Raw genomic sequence first — 24,303 nt, forward strand, 5'->3', positions numbered from 1 at the left:
AATTCTGCTTGTCAGTAAGACTGGAGACTCTGCAAGAGTGCATGTGGAGTATTTCAGAAGGTAACACAGGTCACAGCTTTCCCAAAAATCTCCCTTCTTCTCATTCCATGATGGCTAACTCCTTGTACTGCGGGAATTCTCAGCCTCTTTCTCTGTGAAGCTGTACATGTGGAAATAGTGTAAATGCTTAATTTGGGGTGCAACTAAATTAATTTTTCATCCCAAATGTTTATTTAAACATGATTTTTTTTTTTCTTGGGGTTTCCCATCTGGATGTGTTTTGGCTTTTATGTAATCGACTATCATGAGCATAGACAGTAGTGCACTGACTTTTTAGACACAAACAAGCTCATTTCTTGTTCACTGAAGTTTTGAAAATGAGAGAACAGGGGTTAGAAAACGCACTGAACCTTAAAAGAAAGGATAAATTCAAGCAGTTTTAAGGTCTGGTGATTTTTTCCTTCACAGCATGACTTTGCACAAATCACACTGAAACTGAGGCCTGAAACTGTTGGTAGCTAGTATACCTGACTGCCCTTCAAGTGTTTTGCAGCTGCCAAAGTTGTTTAGTGCTGGTTTTGCAAGTATGAAGGTCAGTGAAAATGAAAATTAATTTGTATAATAACCTGACCATCATAATTTAGGCATTTTAATCTATCAAAAATGGAGCACTGTAATGGCAACTAAGCACGAATTAATATCTGGATATGACTACTTATAGTGATAATATTTGTTTACTGTTCAGGTAAAATCTGTCAAAGCAAGCCCAAAGAAGGGATTTTTAAAGCTGAGGTACTTAAAATGGTGAAGATGTTGAGTTTGAGAAGCAATGTAAAGCATACTGCAGAATGTACTTAAGTGAGTGGATTATTTAACTGTTGTATGCAACTAGATTTCTAGAAAGGTATGATGGCGATGCAGACTGGGGAATGTTATGAAAACACCTTTCAAAACCTCCAGTGGGAGGATTGCATATTGAATCATTGTAAAGGTGAAGAACACCTTTTTATGTTTTATTACTCATATAACAGGAAATGCTTTCTTTTTAACAAGATCTTGTTTTATCTGCCTGAAATCACATCCCTATGTACAGCCTCTAATTCAGGCAAAAACTTTCTAACTACCTCAGGAGAAAAGATTTGAAATGTGTCTCAGCTACTAAGCAGAGAAGAAGAAATTCAGACACCTGACTTTCCTCTGCTTTACAGGTTACTTCAGTCTTTTTGCAGCTGCTTCCATGTGTGTTTCTGAAGAAATGAACAGCTTGTACCACTATGGCTCATTAGCATTCTTCAGGAGATCATGTTTCAATTAATGCCTGCACAAGCAACTCTAGCCATTCGACAATTTTAACTTCCCACAGACATAAAATGACATCATACTTTCACAAACTTGAAGTCAAACTCATATAACAGCAAAATGAATCCTTGTTTTTCCTAGTCTTTGACTGAGAACTATGTTCTAACCATATACTTATGGTAAAAAAGTACATTAATAAAATTATCTAGCTATGCATGTATGCCTGGGGAAGATTGTAATTCAGAATTCTGCTTGCAAATATTGTCATGATAGAGAAAAAATGATAAAGGTTTTTTTCAAGTGAGAACTATGCTGAAGAGCATTTGAAACTTAATTTCATCCTAAGAAAAAGATTGTCCAGAAGGAAAAAAACCCTCCCTCTAAAATTATTAAATCTTATTTTGGGCTTAACACTTAAATATTATTTACACAGTAAACTAATATAGACAGCATGTGGAATTTTATTATTTCACAAACAGAATGGTTACACATGGAGATAGAACAATGGAAACTGGGAAGAATCTGGTAAAAGTAACAGCAGCACAAGCGACATAGAAAACCAGCAACCTGATTAATTTTTTTATTCCTTGTAAGGATTAACAACTATTAATGGGCTAACTCAAGGAAAATTACCATGAAATCCACAAGTGCAAAGGCATATAGGATGTTCTTCTAAAAGAGGAGAGCTCAGATCCTTACTGTTACAAATTAATACATAGTTCCGTACATCATTTAGGGAATTGGGTATCAGGGTGACAGGGATGTTTAGGAAATGGACAAATCAAGCCATTTTCAAGCTTCGAAAGAAGTACTGAGGCTCATAGGCAGTACATGTTGCTCATAGTTCTAAATTACTATCAATCGCTTTTGCTACATATACAAAACAATCAGTCCTTAAGAAATATATGCCAGATGAGCTGTGAGCACACAAGATGCTGCACAGTCAGTGCTGGTGGCTTCTGCTTCTTGGTGGTACTCACTCACTGCGGCCAAGGTAAGCAAGCTTGAGAGCTCCTTGCAGGCAGTTTGACACCCTTCTTCCTTATGCAGGTGATGTTTTATACTCTCTGTTCCTGATCCAAAAGAAAAGGAAGTGACCTCCATCTGCTCTTGATGACTCATTTTGGAGACTGGGTCATGTTCTGGGCTTTTCTTATTCTGCAAGTGCCACCAGACACCTTTCTTGCCTGCTCTGCAGAATTATCTTGGTTTTACCAAGCATCTTTCCCCTTCTGCTTTGTTGTTTGTTTGTTTGGTAATAGTTTTCCAATTGTTATTCCTAGGTAAGTTTGATTTTGTCTATTTAGTGAGGCTTTAAGAAAACAGCTGGAAAGAGTGAACTAGGAAACCATAGGCTGCACAGGATCACTTCAGTTGCCTGGAAAATAACGGAGTGGGTCTTCCTGAAATACGTTTCTTGCCACATGAAGGAGAAGGTGGTTGGGAACACTTTGCAAAAGCATATGGGTCCTACAGGCCTATAGTCACCAATTTAAGTAAAATGGCTGAAACTGCCTCCTATGGTACAAGCATATAATCTGCTTTTAAGCTAACTGAACTAATAGCCAAAACGCAAACACAATCTGAAATAAAACCAGTGTGTTTAAATTAAAACAGCAGAGATCTGAGGGTTCATTGTAACTGGATAATGTCTGCCTCTGAGGTGGTGTAGACACTTGGTGAAGCATTTGCCATCTCACTTTAATCTACACCTGAAATTCTATCAGAGCATTCAACATAAGAATTTCGGTTACCTCAGTCCTGTGAAGCCCACAGCCCTGAAACAGATGCCCAGACTTCTTATACAGTGCTGAGAGTGAAACCTGCAGGCTTCACAAACTAATTCAGGAGTCACCATGTTGATGCTGGAGGATTATGAAGGAGCATCCAAGTGCGGTGCCTGTTTTGTCAGCAGGTGCCTCATGCAGAGAGATCCTTCTCTGGAGGAACAAAATGGGAGGCCTGACCTACCCCAGTACAAGTTAACTCTCCTGCCTGGGAGATTGGAGCTGGGTTTTCTTTCTCCTATTCTGCCTGATTTATGACAGAAAGGAAAACAAATATTGAGGACGGAGGATTTATTTGATTTCTTCTTTTGATTCTCTTTTATGTTGTAAAAATAACTGAGTATTTACTGAAGTACAACTTAAAGCCTACATTCCTGCAGCCAGCGTGAGCACTCCAATTGGTATTATACCTCTCTCTGGAGCAATCAATGTTTAATGACCTGCGAAGCAGCACTCTCCAGGGCCCTTCCTCTGTATTCTGTTTATTGAAGACGGGGAGTACCAAGGTCACATTTCTCTTGTATTCTGTTTACTGAAGATGGGGAGTACCAAGGTCGCTTTTATCTTGTGTTTGGTGGCAAGAGCCCATACTTCAGCTCCAAATCGTGCCTTGTGGGACCCTGAAGACCACTTAACCGCCAGGAGTCACAGCCAGTGGAGACAGAGCCAAAAGCTGTGACAGAACAGGGAACCTGTTGTCTCCCACAGGCTCTGCCCGCACTGCGAGTGATGGGCGGCAGCGGGACAGCCAGAGAGCTGCCTGGTGGAAAAGGACCTGGGGATGCAGTGACCAGTGACTGAACACGAGCCAGCGGTGTGCCCAGGTGGCCAAAAAGGCCAACAGCATCCTGGTGTGTATCAGGAATAGTGTGGCCAGCAGGACTAAAGAAGTGATTGTGCCACTGTACTTGGTGCTGGTGAGGCCCCACCTCGAGTACTGTGTTCAGTGTTGGGCCCCTCATCATGAGAAGGACATTGAGGTACTAGAGAGAGTGCAGAGGGGGCAACGGAGCTGGGGAAAGGTCTAGAGAACAAGTCCTGTGAGGAGCAGCTGAGGTAACCGGGGCTGTTTACCCTGGAGAAAAGGAGGCTGAGGGGAGACCTTATCGCTGCCTACAACTACCTGAAAGGAGGTTGTAGCATGGAGGGTGTTGGTCCCTTCTCTCAAGTAGCAAGTCATAGGACAAGAGGAAATGGCCTCAAGCTGCACCAGGGGAGGTTCAGATTGGATATTGGGAAAAATTTCTTCACGGAAAGGGTTGTCAGGCATTGGAACAGGCTGCCCAGGGAAGTGGTGGAGTCACCATCCCTGGGGGTGTTTAAAGGACGTTTAGGTGAGGTGAGTTTAGTGCCAGATTTGGAGTACTGTAGGGCTGCACGACCCGACTGTCTCCTCCGACCAAAATGACTCTGATTCTGTGACCCCCGCCCACTTTCCCCCGCCCCTCCCCACGACCACGCCCCCTTCCCCGCCCACCGCCCCCACCCCTCTCCACGCTGCACTCCACGTCTGCAAAACCGTCCGCGGGAGGGGGGAGGGGGCTCTCACCCGGAAGCTCTCCCGGAACGCGGTGCCGCCCAGCGCGGGTGCTTCCGGGTGGCCGCTCTGTTCCCCGCTCGGCCCCTTCGCCACGCCGGCGCCGCCGCCTCTCTCTCTCTCTCTCTCCCTCTCCCTCCCCTCCTGCCGGGCCGCCCGCTCCCCCTGCGCTCCGCCTGCCCCTCGCTGCCCCCCGCGCCGGGACATGCCGCTGCGGGGCTCCCGGGCCGCGGGGCCGTGGGGGCGGCTGCCCCCGCCGCTGCTCCTGGTGGCGCTGGCGGCCTGCGCCGCGCGGGCCTCCGAGATCACGTTCGAGCTGCCGGACAACGCCAAGCAGTGCTTCTACGAGGAGATCGTGCAGGGCACCAAGTGCACCCTGGAGTTCCAGGTACCGCCTGGGCCGGGGGCGGCCTCGCGGCCCGGAGCCTGGCCCGCCTCCGGGGAGCGCAGCCTGCGGGTGGTGCTGGCGGGGCAGCCGCCCGGGCCCGGCCGGTTGCTGCGGGCTCCTGGCTGGCAGCGGCCGGAGCCAACGCGGGGTTCCCGGCCCGGCGGGTGAGGCGCCGCCCGCTGCTGCGCGGCAGCGACCGGGAGGCCTGTGCTCAGCTCGGTGTAAGACGGGCACGTAAAGCTGGCCCTGTAAGCTGCGATGGCTTCTACCCAGGCCGCCGTCGCACAGTGCCCCATCCGAACAGTGTGGACAAGATGCCACGGAAGTGATTGTATTGTGGTTTGTGAAGCGCTTGCATGATGAGCAGGATGCAAATTAAGGAGCTAACGCTCCTTATGTCGGTGTGGTTCGAATGGGGGTCACACAGCAAACAGTAAGAAGGTGATGGAATAGGTACACAGTACTAGCAAAGTGTCCCAGGCAAAACAGCAGTCTTACAAAAAAATAAAACATGTAGGCGACAGGCGTCTTGTTGAAGACCAGCCGTGATTAACATGCACGTATTAAGTGAGGCTGCACAGTTATTCTTACTTTTCCCGGTTTCTAACCATTTGAACATGCAGCTATTACGATAGAGCATACTGTGCAGCTTTGACATGTGACAGTTTTGGTGCCTTTGAGTGTATCAGCAGAGTTTGAACTTTTTAGTCTGTCACTTAAGCAGGTAAAGTCACTGATGGTACAGCAGCACGAGAGAAAAATCATCCTTCATTATGGGAATCACAGTAGCCTTTCAGGGCTTTCAAAAGGGTTATCTACTTTTATGGTTCATCTTTTATTTTTTCCCTTTATTTTTTTGTTTTGTTTCCCAGCTGCTGTTCTGCCTTTTGTATTTTGCTGCCTGTTGCTGCTAAATATCCATCCTTGTTACTTCGTCTTTTATGCACTAGTTCTTTCTTAGATGTATCTGTTTTCCTACACAAGTGTTTCCTGTCCCTGCTTGTTAATTTCATAAGGCCTTTTCTGTTCAGTACTTTCCCCCTGTTTTGAAGTGAATGTCGTTGGAAGTTGCTGGACAGATCAGCCTGCTGCTGTCACTTTTGTTGGTGATCAGAACAGGTGTAGCATTGTTAAAAGGAAACTCTGGATTTGAGCAGCTGCTGGTAGAGTGAAGAGCTGCGAGTGTGTCCTTTGTATGTCTTATCAGCTGGGGGTGAGGCTCAAGCAAGCTCTGTGGGAAAGAATCCTAGGGAACTTTAAAGTTCTGGAAAAGCCTTACCATATATATGTACACTGGCCCTTTCAGAGTGTGTGATATAACTGAATGTGAGTGACTTTCTTGTAATTGGTAAAAAGCACACCCTTGTCAAATTTCAGATCATACTTCCAAAATGAGCCGTTTCATTATAGAAAATCTTATTTTTGTTTTTCCTTCCAGCCTTCCATATGAAAAATCCCAAGTAGATGGAATTCAGGGAGAGACATCCAGACATCCTTTTTTGTTTGTTTGTTTGTTTGTGGGGGTTTTTTCATTTGTTTGTTTTTGTTTGGTTGGGTTTTTGTTGCTCTTTTTATCCTGTCATGGTTTTGGAAAAAATGAAGATACTGCTTGCCAACTGAATATTTTTGAAACTTGTTATTTGCAGAGCAGTGACTGCTCAGGTCTCTTGTTATTTCAGTTGCACCATTAACATTATCGTTTAAATAGCTCAATACCTAAATAAACTGATGTGAGTTTAAATAATACTATGTGAACTGAAGCACAGATACCCAGATACTAAAATATTTCAGTGATTTCTGCACACATGTGAAAGGGACGTGCCTTTAGATATAAGTCTCTTCCTCCTTCAGCATGCTTTATCTTAAAAGCAGAAAGCTTGGAGCAAGGGTTAAGTGTAAAAAATACTACTAGCCTAAGGGTAATCAGAACACCAAGTCATGAATACCTAAGCTACTGATTAATCTTTCTCTAGCGGTGAGGTAGCTAGTCTGCAGTGTAGTGTGCTGTACACCAGCAGTAATCAGAGCCTGAAAAAACCTTTGAGACAATTCTGTGAAGTTTTGAGTCCCATTGTGCAGATGTGCTGGTTTTGGGTGAAATGCTGTGGCTAACGCCAGCAGGCAGGTGGCAGGCCCAGCATGGATGTCTCTGTTCACAAGTACGTTTGAAGATGAGCCAGGCTGAAGTACCTGTTCTACTGGTCCAACGCCATTCCTGCAGCCTGAAGCAGGCTGAGCTGGTAGGGCGGTTAACACACTTTTGGCTGTAAAGGAGCCGTTTTATTGCATGTCAGCAAACTCGGCTGGCTGAGTCAGTTCCGTGGAGAACTTGTGGGTCTGGCAGATGGTTGATTTGTTACAGTAATGTCTTTGCTGTGCCATTGTGGCCTTTGCTGTTGTACAATTATTTATAGCAAAGTAACTAAAATTGCTCTTGTAACAGTTTGAAAGTAGAATTTACATTACTTATCCTGAATCTAGAAGTATTTTGAATGTCTTTTGTAAGAAAGTAATTCTGCACTCTTGCTTTCAAAGATTTTCAAATTAATGGATTAAGTTTTAAAATATTTGTTAAAAGTTTTGCAGTGTCAGCTGACAAGTCATACTTCTTAAAATAGATGTATAGATGTTTGTTTGGTTAAAAAGACAGTTTCTTCTTTGTTTTTGTTTTCAGGTGATCACTGGAGGTCATTACGATGTTGACTGTCGGTTGGAAGATCCTGATGGCACTGTATTGTACAAAGAGATGAAGAAACAATACGACAGCTTCACGTTTACTGCTTCCAGAAATGGAACATACAAATTCTGCTTCAGCAACGAGTTCTCTACTTTCACACACAAAACGGTGTACTTTGATTTCCAGGTTGGAGAAGATCCTCCACTGTTTCCTAGTGAGAACAGAGTAACTGCACTTACCCAGGTAAAAAGCTGTTTTGATTGACAGCAGCTGTTAGATGCAATGTTGTGTTTTGTTTTGTTTTTTTCCAGTTCAGCTGCATTAGATATCTATATGACTTTTGAAAATCAATGGATTTGAGCTTTGAGAAAAATCTTAACTACTGCATATAAGCTTTCTTTCTGAAGACAGTATTTATAGAATGCACGGTTCTGTTAAGGAAACTTCTTTTTAATGCCATGGTTCTGTGCCTCTTGAAGTGTGGATTTCACAGACTGTAAATATTGGTGGATTAGGGTTTAAAAAATTCCCGAACTTTAGAGAAACTTTGAGAATTGTTTTTATATTTAAAATGGTAGAGTCTTTTTTGGGGGGAGGACATAAATTTACTTAATACATAAGTACCGTATTTAAAATGGAGAAGAAAATTCAAAATAAATAAGTGAACAAAATCAGCCGTATTTAGCTGGCTTTGAGGTATTTGTCCTTTGTAAGACACTGTGAAGTGTTAGAGCATTATTATTATTATATTCTCAGGATTTTACAGTTTTATACCACCTCTAGCCAATGTAAATGCGTCAAAACTTCCCCAGAACACTTGCTTCATGAATTCTTGCTGTGTTTTTGTGTTATAACTGTCACCAAGCCTTGCTTTAAACAACGATTAAAGAATGCTGGACATGGTCACTCTTTTGCTGCTCTGGGTTCAGTGGTATAAATACCACTTCCCAAATGCCAGTTTAACTTAGGATTTAGCAGAAGTTAGTCTGCAGTAGCTGAGATCTGTAATGAGTAGATCATTTGCTGTTAATTCAACTGCAGCTCTTACTGTTTTCTTCATGCCACTTTTCTTTATTTTGTATTCTGATTCTTGATCCTGTATATTTCCATCTCTTTTCCTTACTTTAGTGTTTGTTCTCTTCACTCTGTATGTTCTGTGTGTTTTTTCTTTTGCTATTTTGGCATCATCAGAAGGATTTTGAGAATGCAAAACATGTTATTCCTGGGCGAAGATACATTAAAAAATATTTTATCACCGGGTTGTAGCATGCACAATACAAATAAGGTGCTCAGCGAAAGGAAAGTTGATTTTCAGAGTACAACTCGTGTTTGGTAAGGAGGTTCTTATTGCAGTTTTTATTGAGGCTTGTAGCATGACCAAATCTGGGCAGCCTGTAACAGGGACAATAAAAGCTCAATCCATAAAACCAGAGTGATTTTATGTTTATATCCGTTGTGCAGACTAGGAGAGCTCTTTAATTCATCAGTGAGAGCAGTGGCAGAACCTTGTTTGGAAAACCTCTTCCAGAATTTTGTTGAGAATATCTTGAACTTGTTCAGACGCCTATTTTGAAAGTCATCAGCTTGAAAAGGTGGTTACTCACAGGTGTAAGTAACTGTGACTGGCACTATCAGAGTGTTGAAATTTCCTTTTATAATAAGTTGTGCCATTTGATTTTCAGGAAATACTAATTTTAAGCCATAAAACAGAAGAACAAACTACAAAGCAGGTATTTTGCAAATCTATTGATTCATCTCTTGGTGATCAAAACACAGTGGAGGGGTACTAACTTTTGCTTATGGAAGATAAACTGAAAGTGGAAGATGTTTATGTGAAAAATTATCTAGGGCTTGGCAAAGTTACAATTTTTTTAATGAAAAATGGTGTTGAAGTTGGGCAATTTGTTGAAGTGTTTGTTATAAGATTGTTATGAAGCATTCAGGATCACTGAAAGGTAACAGAATTGTCCCTTGTTTAACCACTTCTTATGTATGTGACTAAGAGAAGGGTGTCTTGCCAAAATAACCTGTTGAGTTCAGTAATGTAGAGTTTTAGGATGTTGTACAACTTGAATGAGAATTATGCAATGAAGAATATCCTATTTGTGAAACACACAAGCATTTAATATATACTATGTGCACCTTAATGTTGTAAACAACTGTTTGTTTTCCTGGTATTGTGTGGAATTAATAACTGGGAGATGACTTGCATTTCAAAAGTTTTTCTAATATTAATTTTGAACCTAAATATAGATAAATTTAGGATATACTTAGTCATGCTCATAGCCCATTGCTTTTCATTAGATCTTCAGTTTTACACACTTCCCTATTTAATGGTCTGTTACATTTCTGTGTACAGAGTTGGATCAGTGTAAGTTGAATTTTAGTGCATTTGTAGTATTTCAGTCTGGCAATGGGCTGAGTTGATCCTTAGCTTTCAAAGTTACATGAATCCAAATTTTAAATATCAAACTGCAAACCTTAGCAGTAAAAGCACTGAAGGGTTCTTCATTCAGCGGTGTGTATTTGTTTGCTTCTCTAGATGGAGTCTGCATGTGTTTCAATTCATGAGGCTTTGAAGTCTGTCATCGATTATCAGACTCACTTCCGCCTGAGGGAAGCGCAGGGCCGCAGCAGAGCAGAGGATCTGAACACAAGAGTGGCCTATTGGTCGATCGGGGAAGCAATCATCCTTCTTGTTGTTAGTATTGGGCAGGTATTTCTCCTAAAAAGCTTCTTCTCGGATAAAAGAACCACAACAACCCGTGTTGGATCATAACTGGTAGCAGTAGTGGTTTGGGTCATTGTGTGCTACTCATCTGTAAAAGTACCGTTCTCCAATTAATTGTAAGTGTGAAGGATCTGAATATATGCAACATTCAAATGTGCCCACCCCTCATCCCTTAAAAATCACAAAACAGACCCAAAAATTGGTGAAAGGAACACATGATCTGAAATACTTTAAAAATACTTTGGAACTTAAATATTTTCTGATTCCTCTGTTAAATATCTGGCAGTGACCAGCTCTCTTTGTTTCTACTGATTTTAATCCATACCAGGTTTCATTTTTACCAGATTAGCTATCTGCAGTATAACAATTTAAAATAACACAACAGTCTAGTGTCTGATATGAGAGACAATATATATGAAAATTTGATTTTAATTTTCAGGCTGAAGGTATTGGATTATAAAAAAGCAAATGTGATGAACTGTAGTGCACTGTTTTGATTTGCTATTAGAAAAAATAATCCAATGGTACCCCTTGCTTATTTGTAATATTGTTGCAAGCATGACACTACATCACGGTGCAAGTTCTCTATCAGCCTGGAAAGTGTCTGTCTTCAAAAGTTGCTAAATTTTGTACTTGAGTATATTTGGTTGAACATACATTCTTCTATTTTAAAATAAATACATTTCCTCTTTTACAATGTTTGTTTTACTGAACAAATTGTAAGCTGAGACTACTCAGGAAATCCACTTTCTATACTCAAAAATCCAAACCTCCAAGTTTATTTAAAAAACATGCAATAAAATAGGGAATCTTTAACTTTGTCACTGAAACTGTACAGTTTCTGTACTTCTACATGCTGCTGCTGCTTTTTGGATTTAAGACCAGAAGTACTGTGGTTTGTTAAGCAGCACAGCACCAGCACTGGACAAGGTTCCATTATGTGTTAGGCACATACAAAGCTTTTTACTAAATTGTTTTCCTATTAAGAGGCCAATTTGATATTAATACTGCATTGCACGAATGCTGTAAATTTTACTTTCCTGTGTGTGGTGCACTGATACATGATGGCCTTGTGCATCTGATTGCCACTCTTTTTTGCTAGTGGTCAGGAAATGTTTTAAATATTTCAGGTTATCTTTTTGGTAGAGCTATAATTACATTTTTTCCACTGCTCATGTCTTCAGTAGCTTATGTACTGTAAAGTCTTGTTTTATTTGGATGTGGAAGGTAGAAAATGTGTGTACATAAAAGTAGCTTAAACTGAGCTGGTCATAGTAAGGCTAAACTCTTCTAAATGGCTCTGGAGGAATAAGTAGACTGACCAATTCTTAAGTGCACGCAACCTAAACTGAGGTTAAAAAAATTGTCATATATTACTGGCTAATTCAGAAGATGCTTCCTAAACAAGCTCTCAGCAAGCAGAGAAAGAATGCTAAAGCCTTATTCATTGCCTGTGTTACTTCTAGCAAAAAACTTGAAGTTTCATGTACAGGTGACACTTGAGCAGTCTGAAGAATAGATCTAAGATGACTTATTTTTTTCAGCCATCACAAGATTTTAAAATCGAAAGTACACCTACTCTTTGTTGTGAACTGAATGACTGCTCTTGTGGAAATAGAAGAAAAACCTCAAACGGCTCCAAAATTATTTGAAAGGTCGCGGGGATATTAAAAAGCTTAGTATTTGTGAAATTCAGGACTATATGTAATGTTTTTCTCTCCTGTAGTGATTGTTAAATACTGCAGTCACATTTGGGGATGCAGGCTTCCCAGAAATAGTTAAACTCACAAAGATCAGAAGACAAGAAAAACCCAGTGCTTTCTTCTTGTGATACAATCTGCAACTGCACACAGTGTTTTCATTGTACCTACATGCTTTATTCTTGTGTTTCAGCAATTGATATCAGTAATTTTTGTGTTACATTGCACACAATAATGAAGTAAGTGGTACACTTTGGGTGCAAGTGTCAGATGAAAACATGACTTAATTTTGATAGTGTCCACTATTATCTTCTGGAGTTTGAATATCACTTGTGTAGCTTTTATCACAACAAAAGCATTTCTTTCAAAGATTGAAACACATTGGGCTTTTTTTTCCACTGAGTTTTCTGTGTACTGTCAAAATTGGTAAACGATAGGGTAAAACAGATAATGATTGGCCATCACATACACGTCTCTTTATTCTTTCATAATGTTTGAGTGTGTGAAGTGGGACTGTTCAGCTCAATATTACTCCCACTGCAGAGGTTTAGTGGGCTTGACTTTTGCATTGAAGTTAGGTATCTGATCCAGTGCTCTGGTATCCTGCTGCATAATATGCAGCAATAGCTTAAAAATGCCTTTATTTTTGTGTTATTAAAAACATGGCACAAATACACATTTAAACATAGCTGTATATAGTTTTTAAGTGACTGAATAGGGTATAATAAAACACATGCTAACACGCAGTGGGTGAAGAAATGCATTATGACTTTTGGTGTGATACAAGTAAGCACCCTGCGTTAATGGGGATATAACTGTGTTTTTAATAGATAATAGCCCTGGGTTTCAGCTCTTCCTTGGATGTTTTTTGTTTACGGAACTACTTTTCATGTCCTGAAATGTCAGTTCTTGTTTTAGTTTGCGGAAAAAAATAAAATTTAGTTTGAGTAAGACAAAAAGCAGACCCTGTGAATATTGTATGGGAAAATAAAAATTAATATATGAATGTGGTCTGATTGTTTTGTTTGCATGGGGGTGCGGGGACCATTATTCTTCAAAAAAAGCTTTGAATAATTATTTTAATAGTCAGCTTGTATTCCAACACGTTATAGTTAATCTACCACCTGACACTTGATCATTACTTCTGTTGCTGTACCTCATGAAGTGTGCAGGTTCACTGCTGTTCATAAGTAGCTGTGCTTCCAGGTCACTGGAAGAACTCACGTTTCGGCAAGATAGTGTGGTTACTGGCTCTTTGCTCAGCATGTTAGCAGTGTAGGCAGTAATACTCATAAAGCTGTTCCTGCTGAGGTATAAATCTAAGTATGGGACTACAGGTTCCAGGAATTATTAGGGACCTACAGCATCTTTTCACGTCAGTTCTGTAGACAGACAGTTAAGATGGAATGAGCTAGAAAGACAAATCCAACTGGTGTTCTCTAATGATGAGATATAAACTTTTAATATTATGTAACCAAATGTGTGACCAGAGATACTTTATATTGCTTAGCTTTTTGCTGAATTTTAGCACGTACCAGTCAAGCTTTAAAAACCAGATTTAAGTAGGCATCATTGCTTCATGTAGGCACCTTCCAAAATGTTTTGCTGTTTGTGTTTCTTCCATATCGGTTGCTGTACATTCAAAATTTTTCAAGAATATTTACAGTGTTGCATTAAAAAAAAAAACCCTTTCATCTAGAAGTACGAGTTCTACTCGTTCAGTGGTGTGTTACTATTATGTTCAAGTAGTTGTCTGGGTTGTTTTTAGGTGCCTTGCACCCACAATTTGAAAGTAGTGTAGGATAAGTTATGGTCTGAAGTACTTTTCGACTTAAAGCTGATCATTTTACCAAAAAAAAAAACCAAAAAAAAACTAGATGAAGTGAAAAGATGAGTCAGTGGATCAGCTGACTTGTATGATGATGAAGGCTTGTATCAAGGGGGAAGTAGAAACGTACTCAGGAGCACTGTAACCAATTTTAAACAGTTTCTTGGACTGCCAGGCTGCCTGAGGGCATAACCTGGATTTTGTATGATTTATGCAATGGCAACAATTATTGACAGAAACTTTTAAAGCCTGATGCTGCGGTGCAGTGGGGAGTTACGGTCTAACATGTCAGTGTGCAGAAAGTGGTTATACTGCACTAGGTTACTCCAGGAGAGCTTCTGTGCTTGCTGTGCCAGTGAAGTTCATCATGTGACATGGATCCGGTTTCCTAAGTGGTGTGGGTTTTTGCAGCTTATAGTTATATTCTACATCTCTAAAGGAAAGCAAGCTTATTGTGTATTATCTCAGATTTATGTAGTCTAATGCAACTGTGGAGTCATTGCTGTTGACTTTAGGGGCTTTTGTGTGGATTCACGTCCAGGTGCCATCAAAGTGTCTCCTAATCATTATTCTTGATGTGCAAACTTCTCATGCCTTTGCTCTCTGCCTAATTTGGCTCTTCACAGAAAGAAGCCATACTCCTTGTGGAGAAATCAACCAGTAAGGGCATCATCTATTGACAATGATTATTTAAAACTAAGTCTTAGCAATCCACACTAAGACTTCGCTTAGTTCTTTAAAGAATAATTCACCAGTGTTGTCGCCCTGGCTGGGTGGCCTATAGTAGACTCCCACAATGACATCCGCTTTATTTTTCTGACCCTTAAGCCTTACCCGGAGGCTTTCACCTTTGCCATCGTCAACTGTCAGCTCCATGCATTCCAGCCACTCTGCTACATAGAGTGCCCCCATCCCCAGCCTCTCCTGCCCTGTCTGTCCCTTCTGGATAACCTGTAGCTGTCCTTCATGGTTCACCAGTCACAGGATTCATCCCACTAGGTTTCAATAATGCCAATGATGGGAGTGGGAGTGGGCCAAGGATCTAGTTCATCTTGCTTTTTCCTCATACTGCGCACACTAGTGTAGAAGCACTTCAGGTGTGTTTGGTTGTAAGCTTCACCTAGTGCTACACTGAGGAATCTCACTGTCATGCAGCTCCTTGAGCTTTGGTGTGCCATCCCACTGCTCATCACTGACTGACCTGGTCCTGCCCCCTTCCCCCTTCCAATCTAGTGTAAAGCCCTGTCAATCAGCCCGGCTAAGCCCTGAGCAAAAACCCTTTTTCCCTTCTGAGGGATGTGCATCCCATCGGATGTCAGTAGACATGGTGAAGAACAGACCATCCTGTGGTCAAAAAACCCAAAGCTCTGCCAATTACACTAGTCTCGGAGCCATGCGTTCATCAGTTGGACCTGCCTGTTCCATTCTATATTTTTGCCTGCAGGGGGGCAGGCTGAGGACATATCACCCAGCAGCCCCAAGCAGTTTCCATTCTCCCCTGTCTCCTGGATCTTCCCTTTCAGCCTGCTGGCAAGAGGGCAGGGGATCTTTTGTTTCTAGTGCCATGGTTGGCTTCTGCACCTGCCTCAGGGATGGTACAGTGCGAGTGCACTAGTCAGTCTCCTCTGACTCCCTGATGCTCCTCAGCCTGGACACCTCTTCCCAAAGCTCTGTCACCAGGCTGAGCAGCTCCTTAGGAAACTTTATCTCCCATCTGGCCTCTGCAGAGTGGGCAAGTAGATGGATGTCCTTTCAGCCCACCGCAGGATGCAGCCCAAATAGAACTGGTGCTGTCAGGGGTGCACAAAGGTGACAGTCTTCTGAGCAGCCCAGCAGATGGTGCAGCTCCACGCTGTCTCAGTGGCCATGGTTGCTCTCTGCAGCGGGTTGGGGAGAGGTGAGGAGGAGGAGCTGCTTCCCCTGGTCAGCACCGGTGCTTCCAGAGGTGTTGAGCACTGCAAAAGGAGAGAGGCCACGGTCCTTGGTTGTCCCATGGAGGGGAGGGGAAGGGGGCAAGGAATGCTCAGGTAACTTGAGAAGGACACCCCCCCGACTCTGCGAACACCATCACCCACTGCACAGCCAGCCCGGGGGATGTTTCCCACACAGCTCACCTCCACTGCTACAAGTGTGTGTCACGGTGCCCGGTTGCCTGAAACAGGCAGGGCTGGGGAAACACGGGGGATGGCTCTGGGATGGGAGCAAGAGCTGCCAACAGCAGCCCCAAAGAACCACCCAGCACCTGGAGAAGCCTCGGTCTGATGTCCACACCTCGCAGGCTGCTCGGCAGGAGTCCAGGCACGGGCCTGAGATCTCAACAGGAAGGCATGAGGAAGAGTGTCCCAGTGGTCCCCGTTTCCCCATGGGAGCCAGACTGGCACAAAGCTTCCTGCTCAGAAGCAGCTGGGACAAAACCTCCTTGGGTCAGCATTACCAGGCCATGTGGTAGAGGAAGTAGAGCATGGAAAACACAGTCAAAGGCCATTTGGACAGAGCCTGCAAGGCCTGGTTGTGTCTAGCAATACAGATAAACCTTCCCTGTCCCTGTGGCTTCACTCCCGCTCTCTCAGCAGCAGAAGGCAGCAGGGTAGAGAGGCAAAAAGCCTCTCACACAGGAATTTCCAAGCATCTCGGCCACAGGGAAGGGAGACCAGTTTGGTCTTTCTCTGCAGAGCTCCTCTTTGCTGGCCAAGGCTGAGCCCTTGGTGCCACTGTCTTTCTCATCCTGTTCTCTCGGAGGACACTCGCCACTCCTTGGTGATCCCCACATATTCGTAGACAGAGCCAGTTTGGCTAAAGGCTTTCATCTTTTTCTCCAGCAGCTCCTTGAAGTAGTAAGCAGGCAGGGGAGCAGCAGTGTAGGTCACTGCATCACAGCTCACCAACCCAGGGTAGTTCATCATCATCATCCAGGCTGCCAGATTCATCCTCTGGCCAAGGACTGCCAGAGAGAGAGAGAGCACATGCATTGGTGTACCTGTGTCACTGCAGGACATTTCTAGGCCACTCATAGGGCAGGGCCCAGCAGAACTCAGGGCAAAAACTGGCCACAGAGACCATTCCCCCAGCCCTGAGCCGTTCCTGACCGGCTGCTGGGCAGGCCCTCTCCCACGCCAGCCTCCCGTGCCTCAGGCACGCATCTCGTACCTATGTATTCATGCCTCTCTGGGTGGCCAGTGACTCTGCAGAGTGTTGACCTATTGGTAACTTCAACAGACACTTCCCTGGAACACATGGAAACAGTGTGGCTTCATCCCTTCCTGCACCTGCTCTTGGTGCCAGCCTCGGCCACCTGCCATCCTGCCCTGCCAGCACAGGTCACTAGAGAGCTCAGGGGTGTAGGAACACGGGTAGAACACATGCAAGAAGTTTTGGACACTTCCTCTGAGACAGCATTCCCTGAGCTGCCACCTGCAGAAGGCCACAGCCTTCTAGTGAGCAAAGAGGGAGGGAAGAAAGTGCTCACTATGTCACCAGCTGTGATGACAGCAACTTGAGTTCAGGTGGCTGGGCTCCATCCCTGTTCATGGGCCAGTTGCCCCTGGCACCAAGAGCCTCTTGCCCTTAGAATCACAGAATCATTTTGGTCGGAAAAGATCTTTAAGATCATTGAGACCAACCACTAACCCAACGCTGCCAAGTGCACCCCTAAGCCATGTCCCTAAGAACTTTATCTACAAGTCTTTTAAATACCTCCCGGGATGGTGACTCAAGCACTTCCCTAGACAGTCTGTTTCAATGCCTGACAACCCTTTCTGTTAATAATTTTTTCCTGGTATCATACCTAAACATCCCCTGGTGCAACCTCTTGTTCTGTTGCTTGCTTCCTGGGAGAAGAGAGCAACAGCCTCCACACTACAACCTCCTTTCAGGTAGCTTTCAGGCAGACAACAAGAAGGTCTCCTCTCTGCCTCATTTCCTCCAAGTTAAACAGCCTCATTTCCCTCAGCTGCTGGTGCCAGCGCGATGGCTGGCAGAGTGTGCTTGGAGGGACTCCGTGTGGCTGCCGTGGGCTAAGCCCAGGGCCACCTGCCACCACCTCTCAGGGCACTTGCCAGGGACAATGGAGGGCAAGCTAGAAGGCACATCTCTTTCTGGTAAGACCCCTTGTGCCATCCCAGGCAGTATGTGCCCCCCACCCCTGCCACACACTCACTCTACATCCTCAAGCATGATGGAGCACGACTGGAAGATCTGAATAGTACTCTGCAAGGCACAAATGATCTCATGGGGCAGCCTTTCTCCACTCAGTCCAAACACGCAGAGGAACGTGCAGCCCTGCCAAGGACAGATGCAGCACATCAATGGCACTACAAGGCACTACAATGCCTAAGAGGGTGCCTCTCCCTCTTGCTCACTGCCCACACTCTCATGGTCAGGGGAGGCAATTACTCCCCCACATTCACTTTATCAAACAGGACGACTTTGTTGAGTTCACCCTTGTGAGGACACAGGACTTCTAGTATTATCCTCATGGCAGCGTGGAGCATCTCTTGGAAATGCACTGATGCGAAATGTCCAGCGTACTTCAGATGGATAAAGAGACTGCTGACTGGCTGCAGCTCAGTCAGGACCAGTGGCACTCTGTAATCAAGCTGAAGACAAGGACCTGATGGGTTCACCAACCTGCTCTCCTTGGTGCTTACTGCCCACATCAGATACTGAGGGAGATCAGGCACACTGGCAATCGCAGGTACTGCCGCAGGAGGGACAAAACCTCCTCTCTGTGCAAATGTCAGGGAGGCTGCGCAGCCTGTGGCGGGCAGACACCCAATCATAACTCAAATCACCAAGGAGAGAAAGGTGCTCTGGTAAAATCCCATCTTGGTACAGATAAGGATGTGAGGGCAGATCATCAGGAATTCTCTAGGGACTTCAGTGGGATCTGCCTTTTATCCCACTGTCATGTGTGCAGCACATTCAGACCCATACCCACAGTAAGAATGGGAGACAAAGGTCTGTCTCCCACTGACCATGTGTCTCTGAGGACAAGGCACACAATGGTGCAGCACAGGTGCCCTTTGACTCAAGTTTCCCCCACTGTCTTCTCAGTGTGCATTTTCTTTTGATTATCTGTTCTTGTGAGAACTCAATCTTTGCACTGCACTGCTTCTTGTGTCCTCCAAAAATGTAGCCCCAAGCAGTGGTGATCTGGCATTACTGTTCTGAGAGCAGTTGCTGGTATGTACGTCCTAAACCTCTCTACATCAGAAAAATTTGGCAAGAAGAGAACAGGACACATGGCACCTGGGGAGAGAAAATGCATTGGAAGGATGGAACTGAGGGGTGTTGGAAAGCAGGGGCTGGTGCTGGAAAGAGAGGAGAAAGAGGCTTCTGTGGTTACTCCTGTTTCTACCTCCAGGTGCTCAGGGAAGAGCTGTCTGCTGGAAGGAGGAGACAGCAGCAGCAACTGCCCCAGCTGGTGCACAGAAGGACTAAAAGCATGAGTGCTAACTGAAAGGTGAAAGAGGGTGGAGGTGGTTCCTCTCTGGCCCCTGAAGCAGCCAGATCCTGTGTTTCAGGGCAATCACAGAGCAAGGTGAAGCTGGCACTCACCTTGCCCTTCCAAGCAGTGGTTTGTTGGCCTTCCTGCAAGCTTGCATAAAGTGTCTTGGCATTCAGACCAAGACATCTGCTCCATGCCTGCAACCTGAAGACACACAGAATGAAAGCACTGACACTGGCAATGCCCACGGTCCCAGGGTACAGAGCCTGCCCTCCATCATCAGTGCCCAGGAAAGGGGACAACAAGCCCACCTGGCTGGATGGGACAGAAGTGCTTCCTCACAAGCACCAGAACTGGGCGGGCACCACCCAAGCATCCCCCAGCTGTCAACAACAGCTCCATGACCCACAGAGGATATTGCTGGCTGAGCCAAAAGCCTTCCAGTGCCTTCTGACCCCTCAAACCAAGCAAACTCAGCCCACAGTTACCACTGAGATAGAAGGACAAGAGCTTCAGCTGCCTGTCCTCTTTCACAGCTACAACTGTCCCCACAACCAGCTCCTCAATCTTCCAACACCTCCCTCCTTGGTGGCTAGGTCCAGCTCCTCTGAATGGCTTTAGAGGCTTTCCCATCCAACCTACCTTCACAAACCCGTTGTCTCCAAGATGCTTGGTCATAAGCTGGTGCTGCTCACAGAGCTCCCAGGAAGTGGCTGAGAGGATCACTTCACCTTCCTTCACAAGCTCTTGGGCCTCATGAATGTCATGCATGGCTTGGCCACAGATGCAGAAGTAATGCCGCGAGCCATCCCCGACACTCAGGAGGCTCATGGGCCCGCAGAGACCACGGTGAGAGACAGAGGGTGAAGCAGAACTGGCACAAGGAACATTTTTTGCTTTACGTCCCCAGCATCTCAGCTATTCAGAAGCTAATTGGAAGCCCAGTGGGAAGACAGGCCCTGAAATGGGTGTCTAGAAATAGGCAAATGAAGTCGGCATTCACAATGTGTTGAGAGTGCTGGGCATCTGACCCAGCTGCCTGCCCCAGAAGTCCAGCAAGGTAAGGGGCTTGATCACCACCTTCTCCATTGACATGCAGGCAGGTTGCAGCTGTCTGCTTCAGAAGACATAACAGCCTGCAAAAACCCTTCTCACAGCCATAAGCAAAGCAGTTCCCCTTTTCCAAAGGGAGGAGAGAATGCAGCAGGGGAAAGGAGATCAAGCTGCTCCCACCTGAAAAAAATGAAAGGATTGCTACCTCCTGCAGACATTCAAAGGCCCTAATATTTGAGCTGAGACCCACATTGCCTTTAAGCTTCCTTTGCATCTGCACACACATGCAAAGCCAGCAGTCCTGGTGTCCCATCCCCACTCCGATTGCAGCTGGCCCCTTGGATTCTTGCAGGAGATGCTTTCCTTTGGCACTAACCCCAGTGGGGACCCCCACATTCCCTGCCACTGAGAAGCACCCTGAGGCACAGGAAAGTGCCACGGATCTGTGCCTGGCACAGTGCCTATACCTATCTTCAGTTGGAGTTTCTGACCCACATTGTTGTCACAACTCCCACACTTCTTCTGGACCTGCTGGCTGCATTGCAGCACCAAGCTGAGGGTCCTCGACACCTGCTTGGCTGTTGTCCTCCATAACACCAGCACAGCACCCCTGTGGAAAGTGAGGGGAAGGTCAAGGCTCTGCTGAGACTTGATCCTCCCCAACCTATGCTCAGTGGCAGGGACAGCAGAAATTGGCTGATGTGCTGAGGACGATGGGCTTGTGGGAGAGCACCGTCCTGGAGGAGCACATCCTGGGCACCGGGACACCTGCCCTCTTCCAGGGCAGCCACTGCAGCGGCCAGCTGGCAGCGGTGGCACCCCCTGCCCCAAGCGCTCCTCTGCAGCTGCAGCACACCAGGGCCTCCTCCTCCTCATCCCCTTGCAGCCTGGCGGCCCAAGCTCTGCCATCCCCAGGGCCTCCCTGCCCCTCACCACCACCCTGACACAGCCCTTTGCCTGCACTTTCTAGGGAAAGGTCTCCTCCTCTCAGGGCTTTATTGCCCCCACCCCCAGCCCAGGACCCTGCGTGTGGGGGCAGAGTGAGGGGAGCCAGAGCCCTTGCCAAAGCCAAATGGTCTGGGGGAAAGAGAAGCCTGGAGAAAGGGCACTGCATTGGGGGCTGAGTGCCTGGCCAGAACGCTAGCTCAAGGTGGCACATAGAGCCTCTTGAGATGAGAGCAGAGCAAATGGCCGCCACAACAGTTAAATGCTGCACAGCAGTACATGTGGGCATTGGGGTCTGAAGTACATACCAGCAAACTTCAAGACGTCTCTGCCGAAAGCCAGCATCTCTGTGGACAGAGAGAAGAAAAGGAAGAGTCATGTGGACATCTTCTTCCAGAAGACACAGGGCAAGCCCTCTGGCTGGGGAGCAGCCCCCGGGCCAGGGTGCACCACAGCTCAGGAAAGCAGCACTCAAGTCTGTGTCCCTGGCTGCACAGAGCCAGTGGCCAGGACAGTGTCTGGATGGCTTCTGAGTAGCTCTGAGGAGGGAGACTCCACAATTTCCCTGGGCAACCTCTGTCAGTGCTCAGTCACCCTCACAGTCAAAAAGTGTTTCCTGACATACTGGAGGAACCTCCTATGTTTCAGTGCATGTCCATGGTGTGGCCTCTGTCCTGACACTGGAAAGAGCCTGGCTCTGTCCTCTTTGCACCCTCCCGTCAGGTTTTAGACACATTACCAAGATGCCTCTGAGCCTTCTCTAGGCTGAAGAGTCCTAGCTCTCTCCACCTTTCCTCACAGGTGAGATGCTCCAGTCCCTTCCTCACCCTTGAGGACTTTCTTGCTTTGCTCTGCAAGTGCTGCCAAAGGGGTGGCCACAATGTGCTCATGGACAGTTCAGAAGGGTCAAGATGTTCCCCTGTACTCCATGCTGATAAGGCTGCACCTCCAATACTGTGTTCAGTTTTGGGTCCCTCCCTACAAGAAGGACACTGAGGTGCTGGAGAGAGTTCAGAGAAGGGCAATGAAGGGTCCTGGAGCACAAGCCTGCTGAGGAGCGGCTGAGGGAACAGGGGTTGCTCAGCCTGGAGAAAAGGAGGCAGAGGGGAGACCTCCTTGTTCTCTACAACTACCTGAAAGGAGTTTGTAGTACGGAAGGTGTTGGTTTCTTCACCCAAGTAGAAGGATGAATGCAAATGGTCTCAAGTTGCGGCACAGGAGGTTCAGATTGGATATTAGGAAAAAATTCTTCACAGAAAGGGTTGTCAGGCATTGCAACAGGCTGCCCAGGGAAATGGTTGGGTCAGCAGCCCTGGAGGTGTCTAAAAGTCACGTAGATGAGGTTCTCAGGGACAATGTCCAGTTTTCACCACCACAGCGGTCTCTGGCCCATCCAGGTCACTGAAGTCTGAAAACCACCACTTTTGTGCAACACTGATCAAAAGTCAGGACTGGCTGAACTGCTGGAGACTAAGACAGTGCTCACCAGGAGCGAGAGCTATTGGTTCCTGACTCTTCTGAAATTTTTTGTAGAATCTTTCTCTTGTTATGTCTCTTGCCGTGTTTTGCATTGTTAAAACCCTTGTTGCTTTATGTAGTGACTATCATTTTAAGTTATAGCCAGGTTAAGAAGCTCTTCTTCAAGTCACATATGGACTCCAACATTTCCAAAAAGTCTCACTGGGTGGATTTTAAAGTTTGCTAACCTTTAAAACTGCATGTGAGCCTCAATAGCAGCTACTGAACGAAAGATGTGAATGATAAATCTCTAACCTGCTTTGTGTTGGTTTGTGAGAAATCATGGCGCTGAGTGGGAACACTTTGTTTACTCTTATGCTTGTTTACCTTCATACCTGTAGAGGTGGAATTTTTTCTGTGATTCACCAGAGGATTTCTCTTCAAAATCAATCCAAGATGGAATTATTTGCCAGAGACTGGAGAAGATTCTGCTCTGATCCTAACATTGTACAGAAATGAGAAAGAAATAATGCAAACAAATAGATGATACCTGTTGCAGCACGAACTTGTTTGACATCTAAATATGGAATTGAAATATCCTGAAAATGCAATTTTAGGGAGGGAAATCGAGTTAAATTTCAGTTTACACTGAGGCTTTGTTGTGAAGTTAACAAACACATTTTTAATTTTCTTGGGAGAAGGAAGAGGTTGCCTGCACTGATGAGGTTAAAAAAGAATTTGCTGAAGTACATTTGCTGTACTTTAAGAACTGAACCCCTTGGTGATGTAAACCAGTCAGATCCAGGAATCCTGAACAGGTGCTTCCAGGTAATGGGAATGTTTTGTAGGTGTCAGTCACACATGAATGTAACTCTGAACATTATTCTGAATATTTGTATTCAAAAGTGCTTTGAGTGATGGGAACAAGATTGGAATTAGAGGATGCTTCTAGCCTGTTCATATAGTAACTGCATGGTCTGGATTTGTGCATTCATGTGGGAAATCTTTGAGCTCAGTGTCCCAGAGGTATGCTCTTCCCCTTATCATGATAAAGACCAGGCACCCCTGAGCTCAGGTCCAGCCCCTCTGCATCCTCCTGCTGCCACTTCAGGAGCCTGCGGGGACAAGGCAGGATGGAGCGATCACCCCCCAGCACAAAGCCCTCCCATGTCTCCTTGTGTCCCCACCCATCACATTCCCTCATCCCCACCTCCCAGAACCCCCCCACCCCATCCCTGGTGTCCCCATGTCCCCAAATTCCCCTACCACAACATCCTGCTTCCTTCCCCCTGACCTGGTCCCCATGTCAACCCCTGGGTCGCACCCCTCCCCACCCCATGGCAGCAGCAGATTAACTGCAGCTTCTAAATCCCTTGTCTGAGCCTTCAGGATGGGGTGGGAGGTCAGTGCACATGCATGTGTGATGTTTCTGCTTCTGCTGCCCGCCCCATCCT

The 24,303-nt window shown here is 45.4% G+C and overlaps 2 protein-coding genes across 3 annotated transcripts; one reads left to right on the top strand and one right to left on the bottom strand.

Annotated features, from left to right (window-relative positions):
- The first annotated feature begins 4,654 nt into the window (after positions 1-4,654).
- Positions 4,655-13,125, top strand: TMED7 (transmembrane p24 trafficking protein 7). The gene is made up of 3 exons (XM_065045372.1): positions 4,655-5,011; positions 7,686-7,931; positions 10,231-13,125. The coding sequence occupies exons 1-3, from the start codon at positions 4,829-4,831 to the stop codon at positions 10,465-10,467; spliced, it is 666 nt and encodes a 221-aa protein (XP_064901444.1). The 5' UTR covers positions 4,655-4,828; the 3' UTR covers positions 10,468-13,125.
- LOC110361475 (adenylate cyclase type 10-like) lies at positions 12,032-24,036 on the bottom strand. 2 transcript variants are annotated; one of them, XR_010468841.1, is made up of 5 exons: positions 23,245-24,036; positions 21,700-21,738; positions 20,036-21,056; positions 19,504-19,597; positions 12,032-15,902 (listed from the first exon to the last, which is right to left on the bottom strand). XR_010468841.1 is itself a non-coding variant. In XM_065045374.1 (5 exons), exons 3-5 carry the CDS (start codon positions 20,222-20,224, stop codon positions 15,805-15,807), a joined length of 381 nt encoding a protein of 126 aa, XP_064901446.1. In that variant the 5' UTR covers positions 20,225-21,056; positions 21,700-21,738; positions 23,237-24,036; the 3' UTR covers positions 12,032-15,804. The 2 variants fall into 2 exon arrangements, 1 of the variants encoding a protein (XP_064901446.1); XM_065045374.1 differs by having other exon boundaries at positions 23,237-24,036.
- Positions 24,037-24,303: the final 267 nt, after the last annotated feature.

This window comes from Columba livia, chromosome Z, assembly GCF_036013475.1.
Source record: "Columba livia isolate bColLiv1 breed racing homer chromosome Z, bColLiv1.pat.W.v2, whole genome shotgun sequence".
Classification (NCBI taxonomy): Eukaryota; Metazoa; Chordata; class Aves; order Columbiformes; family Columbidae; genus Columba; species Columba livia.

What these genes read in the sequence shown, in the direction of transcription:
- TMED7 (XM_065045372.1), top strand. Translation starts at nt 4,829, where the DNA reads ATGCCGCTGCGGGGCTCCCGGGCCGCGGGGCCGTGGGGGCGGCTGCCC. An exon ending in AGTGCACCCTGGAGTTCCAG is followed by an intron (nt 5,012 to 7,685) that starts GTACCGCCTGGG and finishes TTTTGTTTTCAG; the next exon opens with GTGATCACTGGAGGTCATTA. An exon ending in GAGTAACTGCACTTACCCAG is followed by an intron (nt 7,932 to 10,230) that starts GTAAAAAGCTGT and finishes TTGCTTCTCTAG; the next exon opens with ATGGAGTCTGCATGTGTTTC.
- LOC110361475 (XM_065045374.1), bottom strand. Translation starts at nt 20,224, where the DNA reads ATGAGCCTCCTGAGTGTCGGGGATGGCTCGCGGCATTACTTCTGCATC. An exon ending in GAGACAACGGGTTTGTGAAG is followed by an intron (nt 19,598 to 20,035) that starts GTAGGTTGGATG and finishes GTGTGTCTTCAG; the next exon opens with GTTGCAGGCATGGAGCAGAT. An exon ending in CCACTGCTTGGAAGGGCAAG is followed by an intron (nt 15,903 to 19,503) that starts GTGAGTGCCAGC and finishes CTCCTTTTGCAG; the next exon opens with TGCTCAACACCTCTGGAAGC.